The 17,519-nt window shown below is 36.9% G+C and overlaps 1 protein-coding gene across 1 annotated transcript in view; it reads left to right on the forward strand.

The window, feature by feature from the left end:
- The window catches only part of LOC149008480 (putative E3 ubiquitin-protein ligase ARI8), a 30,082-nt gene extending 18,932 nt beyond the window's left edge, over positions 1-11,150 (forward strand). Inside the window, exons 9-16 of the mRNA XM_089166384.1 lie at positions 5,639-5,746; positions 5,912-6,002; positions 6,105-6,194; positions 8,230-8,277; positions 8,817-8,888; positions 8,959-9,058; positions 9,143-9,269; positions 10,146-11,150. Coding sequence (XP_089022510.1) covers positions 5,639-5,746; positions 5,912-6,002; positions 6,105-6,194; positions 8,230-8,277; positions 8,817-8,888; positions 8,959-9,058; positions 9,143-9,269; positions 10,146-10,410 — 901 coding nt within the window. The 3' untranslated portion in view covers positions 10,411-11,150. The remainder of the gene's footprint in view (positions 1-5,638; positions 5,747-5,911; positions 6,003-6,104; positions 6,195-8,229; positions 8,278-8,816; positions 8,889-8,958; positions 9,059-9,142; positions 9,270-10,145) is intronic.
- The last annotated feature ends 6,369 nt before the right edge of the window (positions 11,151-17,519 follow it).

A 17,519-nucleotide genomic window follows, 5' to 3' on the forward strand; every position in this document is an offset into this window, starting at 1 on the left:
TCAATTTAGCTGTAACTGAATCCCTTTATTCTAGGAATAGCATTCCCTCATCCTACTGAATTTAAACTAACCTAAAATACCTAATCAATCACGAAATTCCACAGCAACCATGGGGCAACGTAAAGTTTGGGCGCAAACCAGACCTTAGTTGGCAGCCCTATAGGGTGGCAAACCCTACAAGGGTCGAAAAGGTCATCTCTCCACCCCCTTGTGAGTCCAAAATGGGGCTGAAAAGTCTAGAATAATTTTAGAAGTTGGGATCTACTTTTGTTTTTCAATTGAACTAAATGAACTATGGCTTGACTCCGAAACATACTAAATAGCTAATACCAAATTCGTGTGCAACCTTGGAAACCCATTCTAGGACAATAAAGCAAAGCCTATTTTTAGGTCAACTAGGGGATTGAAGGTCCAACACATACATATTCCATCCCTAGGCTTATTCCACTAAAAAAGATTCCCAAATTGTTTGTGGGCTGCAGCATGGTAGCCTAATAGATCTGAAAATAATTTCCCCTTAAATCAGAAACATTTCAAATCTCTTCTTTGGACTGTTGATTTTGCCATGGTGGTTTGTGGTCGAGTATCAAGCTAATTTGATGGCTTAGAATATGGGCCAGAATTAAACCCAACTTGTATGCATGGTTTGAGGTGTTGCAACTTGCGAGATCTTGGTCGACATTTCATTTTTTTGAGACCTCTCGAGACAAGATATGCTAGTTGAGTCAATACCCCTCCCCAAGGAAAAAAAAAAAATACAATACCTCAACTGGGATCTGGGTTCAGAATCTTGAATCTTGCAAGATATTGGGTTAACCTAATCTATATAAATACCCTAGCTCAGTCAAGATGAGTTGAGATCATGGAAAAAAATTCGGTCGACGAAATGCCTGCAAAATTCCAAATTGAAATGAAATACAGGTATAGGCACGAAATGTATCATGTATCGTTTCGTATCGACCGATATTTCGGTCGATACGAGTCGATATTTCGGCCCGATCCCATATCGGGCCGAAATGATACCTGCGTAAGTTATAAAATACCTTGTTTCGACCCAATTTCGACATACCGACGGAATTTCGACCTACCGAGCCATATTGCCAGAGCCATTTCGAGCTGTGTTTGAATTTTTTGCTGATTTCTCTTGTTTTCATCCCCTTTTACACCTAATTTCTAGTATTCCATTTCCATCAAACACTTGATTTGCTCCTCCATTTGTGCATTTTCTCAAATCTTGCAAAGTGAGTAACCAACTTCCTCATTTTTTTATTTTTGTTTTATTTGTGCCTTAAATCATGTTAGATTGCTTCCAAATTTATATATGTTTACTTTAGAGTGTTGATCTATGAATTTGTAGTGTCAAAATTATTTTTTGATTCTTCCTACTATTTTTTTAATTTTTCTGTTATTAAAAATTAGGGATAATTACTGTTGCCCCCCTGTAGTTTGATTTTATTACTAATAAAACCCTGTTCTTTACAAAATTACAGTTGCCCCCCTTCCTTATAACGGTGTTAAGTAGCTGTTAAGTTTGAATATGTAATGTCTAATTTGGCCTTCATTAAAATTAAGAAATCAAAAGACGATGCTACCCCATTTATAAAAACCAGATTAAATGTCAAATTTACCCTAAACTTCATTTATTTTGAATTAATGAAATGGGCAAAATCCAAATCCGATTTGGTTTCCCACATTGACTAAACTTCATTTATTTTGAATCAAAGAAATGGGCAAAATCCAAATCCAATTTGGTTTCCCGCCTTCACTAAGCTTCATTTTGAATTAAAAAAATGGGCGAAATCCAAATCCGATTAGGTTTCTCACCCTCACTAAACTTCATTTATTTTGAATTAAAGAAAAGAGCAAAATCCAAATCCAATTTGGTTTCCCACCTTCACTAAACTTCATTTATTTTGAAAACATTTTAGGTGATATGCAGTTTCCAATTTGAGTTGAATTCGATTTTCCTTCCTCTTCGGTTTCTATTTGAGTTTTATTCAATCTTCTTTCTTTATTTGGTGTTTTTTTTTTTTTTTTTTTTTTTGGGTTGAGAATAAAACGGATTATAGTTATTTTTTTGTCCACAGTTAATTAAGGGTACTACTATAACTTGACAAAAGGGTAAATAAGTAAAGAGATGTATAAGGGTATTTTGGGGTTTTTGAGAAAATATAAAGATGTCACATCATCAGTAAACTAACGGAACTTAACAGTAGGGGGGCAATAGTAATTGTAGACAAAGTTGAAGGTTGGATTAGTAATTTTGAAAAGTACAGGGGATACAATAGTAATAAAATCAAAGTACAGAGGGCCAATAGTAATTATCCCTAAAAATTATTTACTAAATTATGTATATTGCTAAAAATGTATATGTATAGTACATGTATAAGCTTCAAATGAATGTATGTGAGAGTTGAGACACCATATTGCTGTGATAGTGTTGAATTAATTTTTTTTTCCTTCTGTTAATTATGTAATTTTACTGTATTTAATATATATATATATATATATATATATAAATAATAATTAAAAAATATTTATATATTAAAAAAAATAATTAATTTCTGTTTTAAATTTTAAAATAGTGGAGTATTAGTGGAAGCATGTATGCAATTTTTGGAGCATGTTGTGGATATTACTATATACTTGGAATGTTGGATGTTACATTTTCAGTAGTTTTTTAGTAAACTAGTAGTTTTATAGTGTTTATTATGCTTGAAATAGCTAGTATGCAAAAATCCAAATCAATTTGAGTGCATTTAAGGCTCGAAATTGAGTTTTCAAGAATCAGGAAAAAAATATCCAGTTTCGGTTGAAATTTCGACCGAAACCTCGAAATTTCGACATTTTCCAAGGTTGAAATGTTCATATCGATAGAAATTTCCTCCTTGGTTGAGATATCTTGATTTTGACTCGATCTCAACTTGTCTCAACAATCCTTCCCCCTTCGCTGGTTTTGGTGTTTTTGGCTGTATTTTATGTTTGAAAGTTGGTTGGATCTCTATGTAGGCTGCATCAACAAGCTATTAGCTTATCTACAACAAAGATATACTGGTTTTTATGCTAATCTCGAAGCAAGGTGAGTGTTCTTTCCAAACCTTTTTTTCCCCCTCTTTCCAAAAACTATGTTTACACTTCTTATGATTCGGACGATTACACCTTTCACCAAGTCACCAATGTCCGAACTTATATACATAGAATTTCAATGTTCGAAGTAAAAGAAGCTTTAAGGAGGATGAAACTTAGCAAGACACAAGGTCCTGATGAAATCCCAATTGAAGTATGGAAGAGCTTAGGAACTCATGGATTAGTTTGGTTGACTAAGTTGTTTAATAGGATTATGAGCACAGGGAAAATGCTAGATGAATGAAGGAGAAGCGTCGTGGTTCCAATTTACAAAAATAAAGGAGATATTCAAAGTTGTAATAACTATAGGGGCATTAAATTAATGAGCCATATGATGAAATTATGGGAGAGATTAATTGAAACCCGTTTGAGACACTTAACTACAGTTATGAAGAACCAATTTGGGTTTATGCCGGGAAGATCTACAACGGAGGCTATTTACTTAATTAGGAGATTTATGGAAAGGTATAGAGAATGTAGGAAAGACCTTCATATGGTATTTATTGACCTAGAAAAAGCTTATGATAGAGTCCCTAGAGCGTTAATTTGGCAAGTACTAGAGAAAAGTAGTGTTGCAAGTAAATATGTAGATATAGTTAAGGATATGTATGATGGTTCGGTGACTAGTGTTAGACAGTGGGGGGACAAAGTAATGAATTCCTGATAACAGTTGGGCTACATCAAGGGTCAACTTTAAGCCCATATCTATTTGCACTGGTAATGGATGATTTAACCAAAGACATTCAAGATGAGGTCCCCTAGTGTATGCTTTTTGCGTATGATATTGTATTGATTGATGAGACCTAAGTAGGGATTAATGCCAAATTAGATTCATGGAGAGTAGCTTTGGAATCAACATGCTTTAAACTTAGTAGATCGCAGACAGAATATCTAGTTTGTAACTTTAGTCATGATCGGGCAGATGATGAGGTGGTGATACTTGATGATAAAGAGATTCCTCGAGTGATTGTTTTAGGTACCTAGGTTCAATCATAAATAAAAGAGGTGATTTAGAGGATGAGATTTCCCAAGAATTAAAATAGGGTGGATGAAGTGGAGAGGTGCGTCCGGGGTCTTATGTGATCGGCGTATTCCATTAAAGCTTAAAGGAAAATTTTATAGGACCGTTGTTCGACCAGCTATGATGTACGGTGCAGAGTGTTGGGCTGTTAAAAAGAATCATATAGATAAACTCAGTGTCGCATAAATGAAGATGCTAAGATGGATGAGTGGAAAAACTAAGATGGATAAGATAAGAAATGATCATATTAGAGTTGGTCTGGGAGTTGCTCCCATAAGTCATAAGCTTTGCGAAAGTTGTTTGAGGTGGCACGACCACGTTCAATGGAGACCTATAAATGCCCTTGTACAGAGAAGTGATATAATCCATATTGAAGGAACTAGAAGAGTTAGGGGTAGACCTAAGATAACCTTAGGAGAAGTGGTGAGAAATGATATGTATAGCTTAGGCCTTGTATCTAGCATGGCCTCGAATAGAACTGATTGGAGGGCAAGAATCCAAGTAGCCGACCCCATTTAGTTGGGACAAGGCTTATTGTTGTTGTTGTTGTACTCACATGGTGTTACTTTTAAGTTTTAAGTACCCTGATGTTGTAATGTGAAAGTGTGAACATGATTTATTATTTGACTTTTAACCTTTATTTTTTTATTTATCAAGAAATGGTTGTGTAGATCATGTTTTAAGTCTGCATGTTCACTCCATCAGTTTCAAAGTAAGGGTCGAGTTGGAACTCATATATCACGTGTTCTCACATATCTAAGGCCACCACTTTGTTTAGAAAGCCTAAAATAGGCTAAATACCAATTTCCAGCCCAAACTGTGCCCTATTACCCACTGAGATGGGCCCTCGAGTTGGGTCTAGTTAACTGGGGATTTATACCACATCTCGGTCAATCTTGCAAGATCTCGGCTTTTTGAGGGATTGGATCCTGTTGAGACCTTGATCTCAAACCTTGCTTGTATGACCAGTTGTAGGACCTGATCTGCGTCAGAGAACCGAAGTTTGATCTTCACAGCAACAAACTAGAGCCCAATTCTTAAAATGTTAATCTGATAGCATTCAAGTACACGGCAGAAGCAGCGATGGACTTTGATCAAAGCAACCAACAAATTGATATTCAAGATTCATCAAGAGCCTAGTGCACTGCTTTTGAACCTTAGTTGCGCAAAATGAGGAGGAACCAGCGCCCATACAGCAGTGGACCCACGTGCGGTTTTGTTTGTCGTCCCGGCCTTCTTCTCCCCCCCCCCCCTTCTCTTTGGGCCCGTTGGTCCTCTTTGTGGTCCCCATGGTTTTTTTTATAACCTTGCTGCTATCACAAATCTGACTCTCTGGTAGGAAAATTACCCAAGGAAGTTGTACTTAGTATTCAATGAAACCTAGTTGTCAACTGTTAGTTACCCATTCAACAACATCTGTCGAGGTTGCCTTCATCTCTTTTCATGTTTTATACAGTCTAATAATCCATGTTTTTCTGTTGTGACTTTCAGGATATTAGCTAATTCCAAGCCTTGTCCCAAGTGCAAGCGCCCAATTGAGAAAAACCAGGGCTGTATGCATATTACTTGCACGCCTCCTTGTAAATTTGAGTTTTGCTGGTATGACATTCTTGATCTATTTAGTGATCCTATTCCATTTTAGAAGTAAAGTTTTCCGAGTCAAAATTTTCTATGAAGGTTTTTTACCTTTTTAACATCCTTTATGTTTTACACTATCTTTTACTGCATCCCTTTTCCCCTTATATTTATTTTATGTGGTTTTAGGCTGTGCCTTGGTGCATGGTCAGATCATGGTGAGAGAACAGGTGGTTTTTATGCATGCAACCGTTATGAAACAGCAAAGCAAGAGGGAGCTGTAAGATTTTGTTTTTGGTTTCGGTTTCTGTTCACTATCTTTACGTAATGATGGCTGTGATTAGAGCTGCAGTAACTTTCTTTTTAATGCCATTGGTTGCAGTATGATGAGACTGAGAAAAGACGAGAGATGGCCAAAAATTCTTTAGAGAGATATACTCATTATTATGAACGCTGGGCAACCAACCAGTCGGTATGTTGGGTTCCATGAAATTATTGTAGTTTTATGTGGCATCCTCTGTAGCTGTGTTTACTGTGTAGCATATAAGAAATTGTTCATTCATCTGGAATATTGTTATTAAATTTTTGTTTCCCACAGTGTTTGATAATTAGTAGTAATTGAATTTACTTTTTCTTATTATTATATGTTTCTAGAGAAAATGTTCTGTAGGTATTCCTTTATTATTGAATTCTAACATTTTCTTTTTTATACTTGAATTTTTCCCATAAGCTCAAAGATATGAAATTTAATGCATTCCAATGGGAGTCGAGGATTTTCAGAATGATAATTTGATTTGGTATTCCTGATGCTACTACATGGAAAATATAGGATTGTTTCTGAATCAACAATCAAATGCTGACCCAACCCAAAATAAAAAAGCGCAAAATAGCAATGACAAAGTCTATATTTCTATTTTTTCAAAAATGATGTAGATACAATTGAAATATGACTATAATCACCTGAAGCCCTTAAAACTTTTGCATGAAAGTGTGAGCCATAGTTGTTGAAGTGTTGCCATGGCACTGCTTAGATGTTCAGGTGGATTTTTAGGGCCTAGGCGGCTGCTGCCTTATTGTAGGGTGCCTTTAATTGGTATTAAATTAGTGCTTTCATTTGTTTATGCCAAATATCATTTGATTGATCACCTCAGTGCTCTTCAAATTTTATTCTTGTCTCTTTTACTTGAGGTATTATTTATAGAAATGCAAACACCTTCTATTTGAATCCAACAATTATTAAGATTCAAAATTCTAAAAGAATATGGTGTTAAATCCCTCAGTTCAAGAACCAGAAACTGATATTTTGGTGGTAGGTGAAATTTTAAACTTTCTAATATTTGGGTTTTGCAAAATTTAAAAATTCCAGACATCTAATATGATATGATAAAACAATGATTAAACCAAAAGTCTGGTTGGTTAGGTTATTCATTTGTTTTGATACCTTAAAAAAGAATATTATAATTCAGGTAATGTTGACAATGTTTGTACACACCACATAAGATTTGATTGGGACATAACCTCTTCAACATAAGTCTGATTTATGGGAATCCAAGATTTGTTGCGACTTTATTTCTTCTCTGTTTTCTTTTTTTTGGTAGGGGGTGTTCTCCACCTAATATTCAAGGCTAATGTAAAACTAGAATCCTTTTCAGTCAAATCCTTGGGGAATAAGAGCATTTCTCTTAATTGAAAGAAAATTAATTACTTAAGATGAGATCATATTTTATAAGAACACTACAAACAAAAAGTAAGATATGGCATACCTGAAAATGATCCAGTTCAAGAACATATAAGTCCAACTTATATTTTGGTTGTTCCAAACGTTCAATAGCTTGCTTCTTCAGTTCTACTCTCTTCTATTTGTGTGTTGAAATTTGATGAGTTGGTGTGACTAAATATTGATTTTTTTGATGACTTCATGCGTCGATATAAGTTAACTTTTAGTTGGATGTACTTCCAGGATTAGAGTGGATGCCAGGAATGTGTAATGCTATTCTTCTGAATTACCTGAACTAGTGATATAAGTTTTCTAAGCATGATAACAATGGAGCTGCTAAGTAAATATCTGGCTTTGGTAACAGTGTCTGAATAAGCATTCTAAGTGGTTAACAATTGATGGAGCTACTGGGTTATCCTGAGTAAGAAGGGGTTAGATTCCCTTACGACTACCTTGCATTTGGAAATGCTAGATTGTTGTAAAAGAAGTGGCAAGTATGTTGCCTATTAGCCTGAGAAAATTCTGATAAGATATTTCTACACATGTTTATCATCACTGATTCATCATATTGGGAACTCTGTTGGATGATCAGAGGGGAAATGGGAAATGATAATATAGACAGTAGAATTCTCCTGTACTTTTATGTCATTCTTCATTGGCAGTTTCTCACAGTTAATGTTTTGTTGCATTTAATTGATTAATATTCATATTTACTTGTTTGAATCATTCCCACCTTTTTGTTTTCAAATCAAACAACTGAAACTGACTTGATTATATTTTGTTTCCTCAGTCGAGGCAAAAAGCTTTGGCGGATTTACATCAAATGCAAACTGTTCAAGTAAGCTGATTTCCTTTTTATCCATTTGAGTTTCTGGAATCAAAGAATGCATGTTGTTCCATTTAAAGTTCTGGTTTTCAGGTATTTGTATGCCATGAAATCCACTACTGCAAGATTGTCACTGTCCTATGATATGTTTTGACATTTTGATGTGCTTACTGGAAACTCAAACTAACCTGAACAGTTGAGTTTTTTCTTCAGCAGTGGTACACCAGAACCAATATTAAAAAATATGAAATATTAAATGTTTTAAGTCACTGGGTTCCTGATAGGCATGATCTTCTCTTTATATTAACTGAATATGTTTCTCTTTCATGCCGAGCTGGACAATTATTTTTATCTTGAAGATACCAATGGTGTAAAACATGTGTTGCTTGAGATACAGGGTTTTAGGAATTCATTATAGAGGTATTAAATTGTCTTCTGTCCTCGTGAGTTTAAGACTGTTTTCTCTACCTCATGTTTGTTTGTTGTACCTTGTCATCAATCAATTGAATACTTGCCTATGAATAATGGAGTGAACAATTTCTCTTTTACAGCTTGAAAAGCTTAGTGACAAGCAGTCCCAACCTGAGTCTCAGCTCAAATTTATTACGGAGGCCTGGCTACAGGTGAATAGCTGCATCATCTTCAGACTTGGATCGTCCTTATCATCTATTCTGACATCACCTGTGTTTTTAGATAGTTGAATGTAGGCGGGTTCTGAAGTGGACTTATGCCTATGGATATTATCTTCCTGAGAGTGAACATGCTAAAAGACAGTTCTTTGAGTACTTACAAGGTAGTTTTCCCATAAAACTCAATATTAGTGTTATTACTTTCTGTAGGGGTCTTGTAGGACCTTACATTTCTGCTTCTTTGGTAGGTGAAGCGGAATCTGGATTAGAAAGGCTTCATCAGTGTGCGGAGAAGGAACTGCAGGTTTACTTGAATGCTGAGGGCCCAACTCCAGGCTTCAATGAATTCCGCACAAAACTTGCTGGGCTGACAAGGTAACATGTGTAACTTGGCAAAGAAACAACTGTTTAATCAGTAACTACTAGCAAGTAGCAAGACTAACCAAAATAGGTCTCCCTCGCAACAAGGGCAAGTCTCCCTATTATGACCACTGACACCTGCCACAGATCTACTACTGCTGGCACTAGACTGTCCACAACTCTTATAGAGGCACACTTAAATAACTTGCTAGAGGATTCCCAGTTTTTTTGACAGACTTAGGATGCATAGGAGTGGGAAAAGTATAAGCTTATTCAAGTCCAAGTCCAAAGGGTAAACTATGTTTTCCTACTCCAAGAAACATATCGTGGGATTAAAGAGTAATGCACCCAATATATCTGTTATCAGGACTCTGAAGAAAGGTCCAACATTAATAGTCTGGTTATCTTAAATCAGTGAATTCCACTGGGAGATCAGTTTACAACAGAATCGCAGGTGCAGGGACAACTAAGATATTCACAAAATTATAAGTGTCTATTTGCATGGAGAACGAAGTCTTTAAAGGCTGAGGTTTTGGTAATGGTGACCGAAGAACCTAATGTTATTATTGTTATTTATTTCCCCTTTTCTCCAACATTATTTACTATGCTTCAGTGTAGTCAAATCATTCTACCAATATATATATATATTCACATACCAAATAAGAGAACTGCGTATTTGTCGTGGAGGCGACCCAAGGTAGTGGGGCGGTACACCCAAGTGCTTGGGCAACCAGTTCCCAAGTGTTATATTTTTTTTTCTTGTCATTTCCTTTCTTTTATGACATTATTTACTTTGCTACAATATAATCAAACTCTTAGTTGTAATATTTCTGGTGGACTTTGTTGCACGATAGTTTCATATTATATTTATTCGCTTTTATTGATGTGCAGTGTGACACGGAATTACTTTGAGAACTTGGTCCGAGCATTAGAGAATGGTTTGTCAGATGTTGATAGCCATGGTGCTTGCAGTAGGGCAGGAAGCTCGAAGAACTTAGGTGGCAAGGGTAGAGGTGGAAGAGGCAAGGGAACATCATCCAAATCTGGTGGTCCTAGCAGAAATTTGGATGACTCAGGCTGTTGGTCCTGTGAACACTGTACCTTCGCTAATACATTGTCATCTACTGTTTGTGAGATGTGCCGTCAGCATCGGTAGGCACTCTTTGACTCCCGCAAGTTACAAGCAGTGACCCTTATGGCAGCTCCAGTGGTGAAACTTCCAGCTGCAGCGCCTCAAGTTCTGTAGGCTGTAAATGCATTGAAAAAGTGGAAGGACTGGAAATAAGAAGGGAGATAAAAACAGTCTTTCCTCCAGATGTTTGTGTGTTGAAGAAACGAGCACTGTCGCTGTATATAAAAAAATTTAGTTGTCCAAACTTGGTTTTGGTACTAATCTAATATCATATACCTGTGGCGGGGGTTGATGAGAAGTGCTCATGGTAGACCTTTGCTAAACCTAGAAGAGATTTGTAGCATCTATGTACTTGATGTAATGTATATGCACTCTTTTGGTGGATCTTCTTGTATGCTTCTTGCTTGGACAATGGTTGCTTCTTTGGATAGTGTTGCGTTTTATGCCTAAGCAATTCGCAATGGTAGTACTCATAGGCCGTGATAATAATGTTGTTAAAGTTATGATCAAGGTTCCGGTTTCCAGGCCATAATCAACTTTCCCAAAAATTGGAATGAGTCGAAACCTGGTCTCTTTGTGAAAATTTTGATCTTAGGTTTCAGGTCATATGTGACCTCTACTCTTTTTGATTTATAGTCTCTTACCATTTAAAGCATAATAAACCCAATGGAAGTAATGGAAGTAGTTTGCATAAAAAACTATTGAATGGAGGGAGCTCAAGTAATGAGTTCAGCGGAAGCAATTCAAAATGATTAATGGTGGGTTAGTTGAGCGGTTAAAAGCCTAGGGTCCCATTGGGAGATTTAGGGTTAACACCCATTCGGCGGCATTTCATTTACAGTATTAAAAAATGCATCAGTACCAAAAAAAAAAAAAAGACTAAATAAGTTTTTTTTTTGTTTCTTTTTCTTTAAATAAAAATTGGTCTTTTAATTTAGCAAGGAAAAGGGTTTTCCTTCATATGGATCACTTCCAACTTCTGATGTTGGGCAACCATCAGTGCAGTTTATATAATACATACAAAGAAAAGGTATGAGTTCTGATGAACTCAATAAGTATAACATAATTCTCATCTATATGTCAACACAAGCAGCAATGCATACACGATATGTATGATATGCTAAAGTATGAATGCAACTAAGATCCAACTATGCAAGTCTCTAACAGTTGACATGCTTTAAGATATACACCAACCCTCCTCTAGGTAGGTCTAGTCATTCTGATCACTCTTGGACTGGATACCTCTGTTGGGATCTTGGGTAAAGGGGTAAGTCTACACCTAACTCACAAACCATGGCTGGGGTTTAAGTCAACACTCTCTTTACCACAACCATTGGCATGAGTACTAGCGCATGTCGGAGTTTCTAATCCAATGCAAGTCATAATGGTAACATATTACATGATGTCTAGATATTTCTCCTATGGCACCAACTAACTCGGTTTCGTATCCTTCGGAACCTAGAAATGAGAACCCTCACGGTCTGGCTACCGCTATTGGACTCCACTCCCTAACCCTATGGTCATCAACATATTGTTGGGGCAAAAAGCTCTCATAACTCCTCACGACACCCGGTCCGCTCCTTGGATGTCCATGAGTCCAACCCTAACATATTCAACCCTATCATTGCATGAACAATAGTGGACCACTGAATCTCCGCACTGACTGGTTACCGCTGTAGGATGAATCAGAGTCATTTCACCATCGTTACGGGTCATCCAGCTTCAATTCCCCTATCGGAAGGTAGTAGTATGTGGGGTACCTAGCCATGCAATTCTAGACTTTCCTTAATTATGTCAACCAGTAGTCATGATAGTGTTGGAGGCATTAGTGAGCATGTGTCCCATACCACAACCCTTTGATAACTCAAGCCAAGATATCCCAATGGAATACCATTTCCATCTGAACCACAATACACCGATCATCATCATACCACAATCATAATTGATAAAGTACATACAAAAACATTACAAACAACAAGTGTACAATAAGATCAGCATGCTTACTACAATTACTGCAAGTTATACAATTAAAGAATAGTAAAGAAAGACATTGATTTAGCATGTTCAAGTCATTGCATAAAGACAAGAATGTATATCCTTACCTGAAAATAATTAGAAGCTCTTTAAAATGCAATCCACAAACAATTATAAGACTTTCAGTAGAAACAAAGAAAACCTATAAACAAGGTTATAAGATTATTTAAGACTTTTTATGCTATTTAAAGGGGGGGGGGGGGGACTCCGTGTTTTTCACTCACAATCAGTTCTAAGCCTTTGGAGAACGTGGGAAGAACCCTAGAACCTCTGCTCCAAAGCCAAGGTAGATCCTCAAGCATCCGTCCGGGTTTCTTCGTCGATTCTTCTTCAAAAAAGGTTAGTAATTGATTCGTTTCTTCTTTGATCTATTCGCTCTTCTTTCTTCTGATCTTTTGATTTTGAGAAAGATATGACACACCTGTAGAGGCCTATTCTTTGATTCTCTTCGCCATAGAGTGAATCCCCCATTCACTCTATTCTTGAAACCATATGATGATGTTCTTGTTTTTTGATTATGCCTGAGTTCTTGATTACTCCCTCATTATTGTTTTTCCTACCAAGTTGGTGATTGTGGGAAATGACTCACACCAGTGCTACAACCTTTCCTTGGATCCCCATGATTGGTTGGGTAAATCCCTTTCTTTTCCTTCCTTGGGAATCTGTTAATTGGTTAATTTATAGGAGGAAACCCTAGGGTAACCCTCATGAAAGGGTAACCAAATTGGTAAAACTAATGTTTCTGTTAATTTGATGGATCCTCCCCAATGCTATTCTTGATTTTGAAATACTAATTTTATGTTTCCCTTACTCCTTGTGAACCTACCTTAGGTTATTTTGAGAGTTAAAATTGGATAACCCTCATGAGAGATTATCCAAATTGGGCAACCCTCATGAGAGAGTATCCAAATTGGGGAATCCAAAATCCACTTTTAATTCATTGGGTCCTCCCCAACACCTTTCTTGATTATGAAATTCTACTATTCTTTCCTTAGGGTGAATCTTTATTCTCCCTAGCTTTTCCATGAGAGCCATGGACTATATATGATAAAACCCTAATTTTATGGCTCAATCAAGATCCTATCTTTTGACCATGATTTGATGCTTTGACCTTCTTAGATAATCTTAATATGTTCTAGGAAGCTCCCCTTCGAATTTTGGAGCAATCAGACTTCAAATGAAGAAGTTATGACCAAATTAGGGTTTTCTACCCCATTGGTCTACTAGCTGGTCTACTGACCCAATCGACCAACCAAGCTGCCAACCATAACAACAGCTTGTTTCTTCGTCCGAGTCAATCCATTTGACTTCTAATCTTCTAGGCTTATTCCTAATTATTATTATATGCTTGTTTAGGGTTTAATTGCTAGTCTTGGACCTCTTCCTCATTATTCTACGGAATTCTATGAAGTTACTTAAGGTAAGGACAGTTGATTCCTAATAGCCTAATACACCTGTTTACTTGTATTTGATTTAGATTACATGATCATATTACTGCTGTATTTAGTTTTCTTTTTATAATCTTATTGCTGCTGTAGTTCTTCAACTATAGTAGTACTTGTTCCTATAATTCAATTAAGTATGAATGATTACTTATGTTTTATATTTATCAGTTGTGCTTGTGAATGACTGATTGGCAATGTGATTGGGGAATGGGGAATACCCTTTTGGTATTTCTGTCTTTGGACACTAGTGGAGGTGGTATGGGACATTTTCCTATGGTGCCCCTTGGCGCTTTCTCTGATTACTGGTTGACATACTTAGGGCATGTCTAGAAATGTTTGGCTAGGATGTCCTTATTATATCAGACCCGATCAGAAGAGAATTGAGTCCGAGCAACTTGTGGCAGAAATGGGGATTTGTGGATGCTTAATAGCGGTGCGTAATATCTGTGAGGAGGACATGAATCACTTTGTGGACACTCAATACCGGTGTGTAATATCCGTGAGAGGCCATTTATTGGTACGATTGTAGAAGTGGAATAAGGGCCTTTGGACATCAAGACCAGTAACCAACCTGTGAGAAGATATGGGAACTTCCTGTTAACTTGATGTAACTGATTAATAGGGTTGATGAGTCTGTAGTCCGAGTTGGTTGTAGCCATAGGATACGCTGAGTCTAGGGTGAAGGAAACCAGAAAGGATCGCCCGGGGCGACGAATGGAAGTATTTGGAGCTAAGTTGATATAACTAAATAGAAGACTTGCATTTGGCTAGGCTTTACCCTGACATTCACCAATTAGACCAATGGTGATGTGAGAGAGCGGTGACCTAAACCCCAACCACGGAATGTCCCAAGGGATGTAGGACCTAACTACCACCGGCAGACCCAAGATACCAAGATAGTTGAGGGGGAGTGATTTGAGACCCACCCAAAGAAGTATGGTGCTATGACTTAAAGCATGTCTGCCAATAGAAGCCAGCATACATAGAGTTAGAAGCATATCTGCATTGTCTGTTTTATATCATTTTGCATTCTGTATGATTTGCTTTCATGTGTTATTATGTTATTATGGATTGAATTGCCTTGCTGAGTTCTTTTGAACTCACTCCTTTTTGCAACATCTTTTGTTAGACTTTCCTGCAGGTACTACTACTGATGATTATGATGGTCAATACTATGAAGACCAATTGATGATTCATATGGTACTCTAGGTATTGGCTATGGTGATTACGTCGGTGAAGACTACCAGTTCAAGACCGATGCTTATCAGGATTAGTTCGACTTTAGCACTTTTGTGCCAGCGATGGGACATCGTCTCATTCTTTTTTTGATCTTTATTAGATTTGTTGAGACCTTAGTTGTTTGTTCCCCTTTTATTTTGGGAACCGATTTTAATCTTCTTTTCTTTTGATCTACTTTTTGCTGCTACTGTGGAGTGAGTTTCCGCCTCACTTTACATTTTGATTTATTCTTTTTGTATCATTTTTCGTACTCTGATTGTATTCTTGAACCGTATCTTGATCTTTTGATTAATAAAGTTAACATTTGATTTAATCTTGTTCTTGATTATATTATTGTAAATGTGGGAGGATGATTTCCTCGAATACTGGATCTTCGAGACTGTGGATCATACACTCGGGTATTCCAGATAGGGTACCGGTTGGGTGGATGTGATAGATTTTCCGTTATATTCTACATTTGACTTATTCTATTGATACACTTATTCTATTGGTATCATTTTCCACACTCTGATTTTATTGTATATTCTTTGAATCTTATCTTGATCTCTCATTAATATAGTTAACATTGATTTTAGTCTTGTTCTTGATTATATTATTGTAAATGTGGGAGGTTGATTTTCTCAATACTGATCTTTGGGGTTGTAGATCACACACTTGGGTATGCCCGATTGGGTACTGGCTGGGTGGATGTGACAATGATAATGTTACGGACATCGGTAAGCAGTGTCCTATACCACAACCCACGATATCCCATGAAATGGATACCCAATAAGGATACTCTCAATCATAGTTACATCACATCATCAACCATCATCATATAATTAAGCATTCAACATCACATAGTAATTGAAGTACACCCTAATTGTCATTCACGATACATATCTAACCATAATTCATATGAACATACTGTTACAACAAGTTACAAGAATACAAATGCATTTAAAGTTATGGTAATTCATCATAAATCATGTCAGTATATATATATATATATATATGCAAGAATGTATCCTTACCTGTAGGAGTGTAAAAATTACTGTAATTGCAACTAAACCTCACAATTAGAAAGTCCAGAGAACTTTAGAGACTACCTAGAATAGGGTTATAAAAATGCATTAAAGACAAGAGTCAAATAGAGCAACAACCAACTTGATTGGGCTACTGTGACCTAGCCTGTCACTTATGGCGGTTGGTTGGGCAATCGACAACCCCTATTCCAAACAGCATCATTAGTCTGAAATTCCAATTTTTGATCTTGCAATTTTAATCCGATTTTTGGCTGATCTAAATCCAAATTTCATCCTTAAGGAGCCTACATTCACAAGCACAAACCAAAACCCTAGAAATTTAGTGATTCAATAACCACATCGTCTCCTTCAATCATATCAATCCTTTATTTGGACATGATCCAATCAAGATCACTGATGGAAGAATAGAACCATCACAAATAACTAACTACAGAACCATGGGAGGAGGATTCACAATATTCTAAGAGAAAAGGAAAAGGTATAGAGAGTGTGATATCAACTTACTCTGAATGATTCGTTAAACTAATGAGGGATTGGATCTTCCTTGCAAATCATGCTTCCTTCACCTTCCAACATGTACTCTCGGACTCCTAACCGTCCACAACAGCCTCCGTGAATATAATATTATGTAAATAAGATGTGGTTGGCTATATATAGAGAGCTGGAGCAAAATAGGATTCAATTCCTGCAAACAACTATGGCCGGTCGCTTGGGCGGTTGGTTGATCACTCAACCGCCTTAAGCAACCGCCCCCTAGTTGTGAAACCCAGCCCTAACCTAACCCTGGACCTTGACCCGGAAACCTAGTTTTTTGTAGGTCCGAAGACCCGGAGTAAAGGAAGAAGCCAGCTGTGGGCCATCTCAGTAGAGGACATGGTGTTTGACTCTGAACCCATGGATATTGATGGTGGAGTTCAAATCTTGGAAGCCTGTACTGATCTAGAAAGGAAGCTGCACCTATTTGAAGATGAGATTAGTTGAAGGACTTGGAGTGTTATTTGACTTGGTTTGAAGGCATTTCTATACACTAGGTATGTCACTTGATATGTGTGCAAAAGACCTTGAGGTTTAGAGCCCATTTGATCCTCCATTTCCCTATTTTGGCCTTGCTATTCTGCTTGGTCGACTCCTTGGTCGACTAGGGTCAGTAGACCAAGGAATCTACCAAAGGAGGCATTAGCTTCATTGTTCGCCCGATTCGATTCGTTTGCTCTCTGATCTTTTAAGTATCTTTCCTAATGTTGTATCTATGTTTGTTAGGAGTCTATTTGCCAAGTTTGGTGTCTCTCTCTCTTTGATCTTTGGATTATCTTCGACGATAATCAAGGTAAGGACAGTTATTTCATAATAACATAGATCATATACTCTTGAGTTTATACTTTATGAAACT

Source organism: Hakea prostrata, chromosome 8, assembly GCF_041222555.1.
Source record: "Hakea prostrata isolate BN-2017 chromosome 8, UWA_Hpros_2, whole genome shotgun sequence".
NCBI lineage: Eukaryota > Viridiplantae > Streptophyta > Magnoliopsida > Proteales > Proteaceae > Hakea > Hakea prostrata.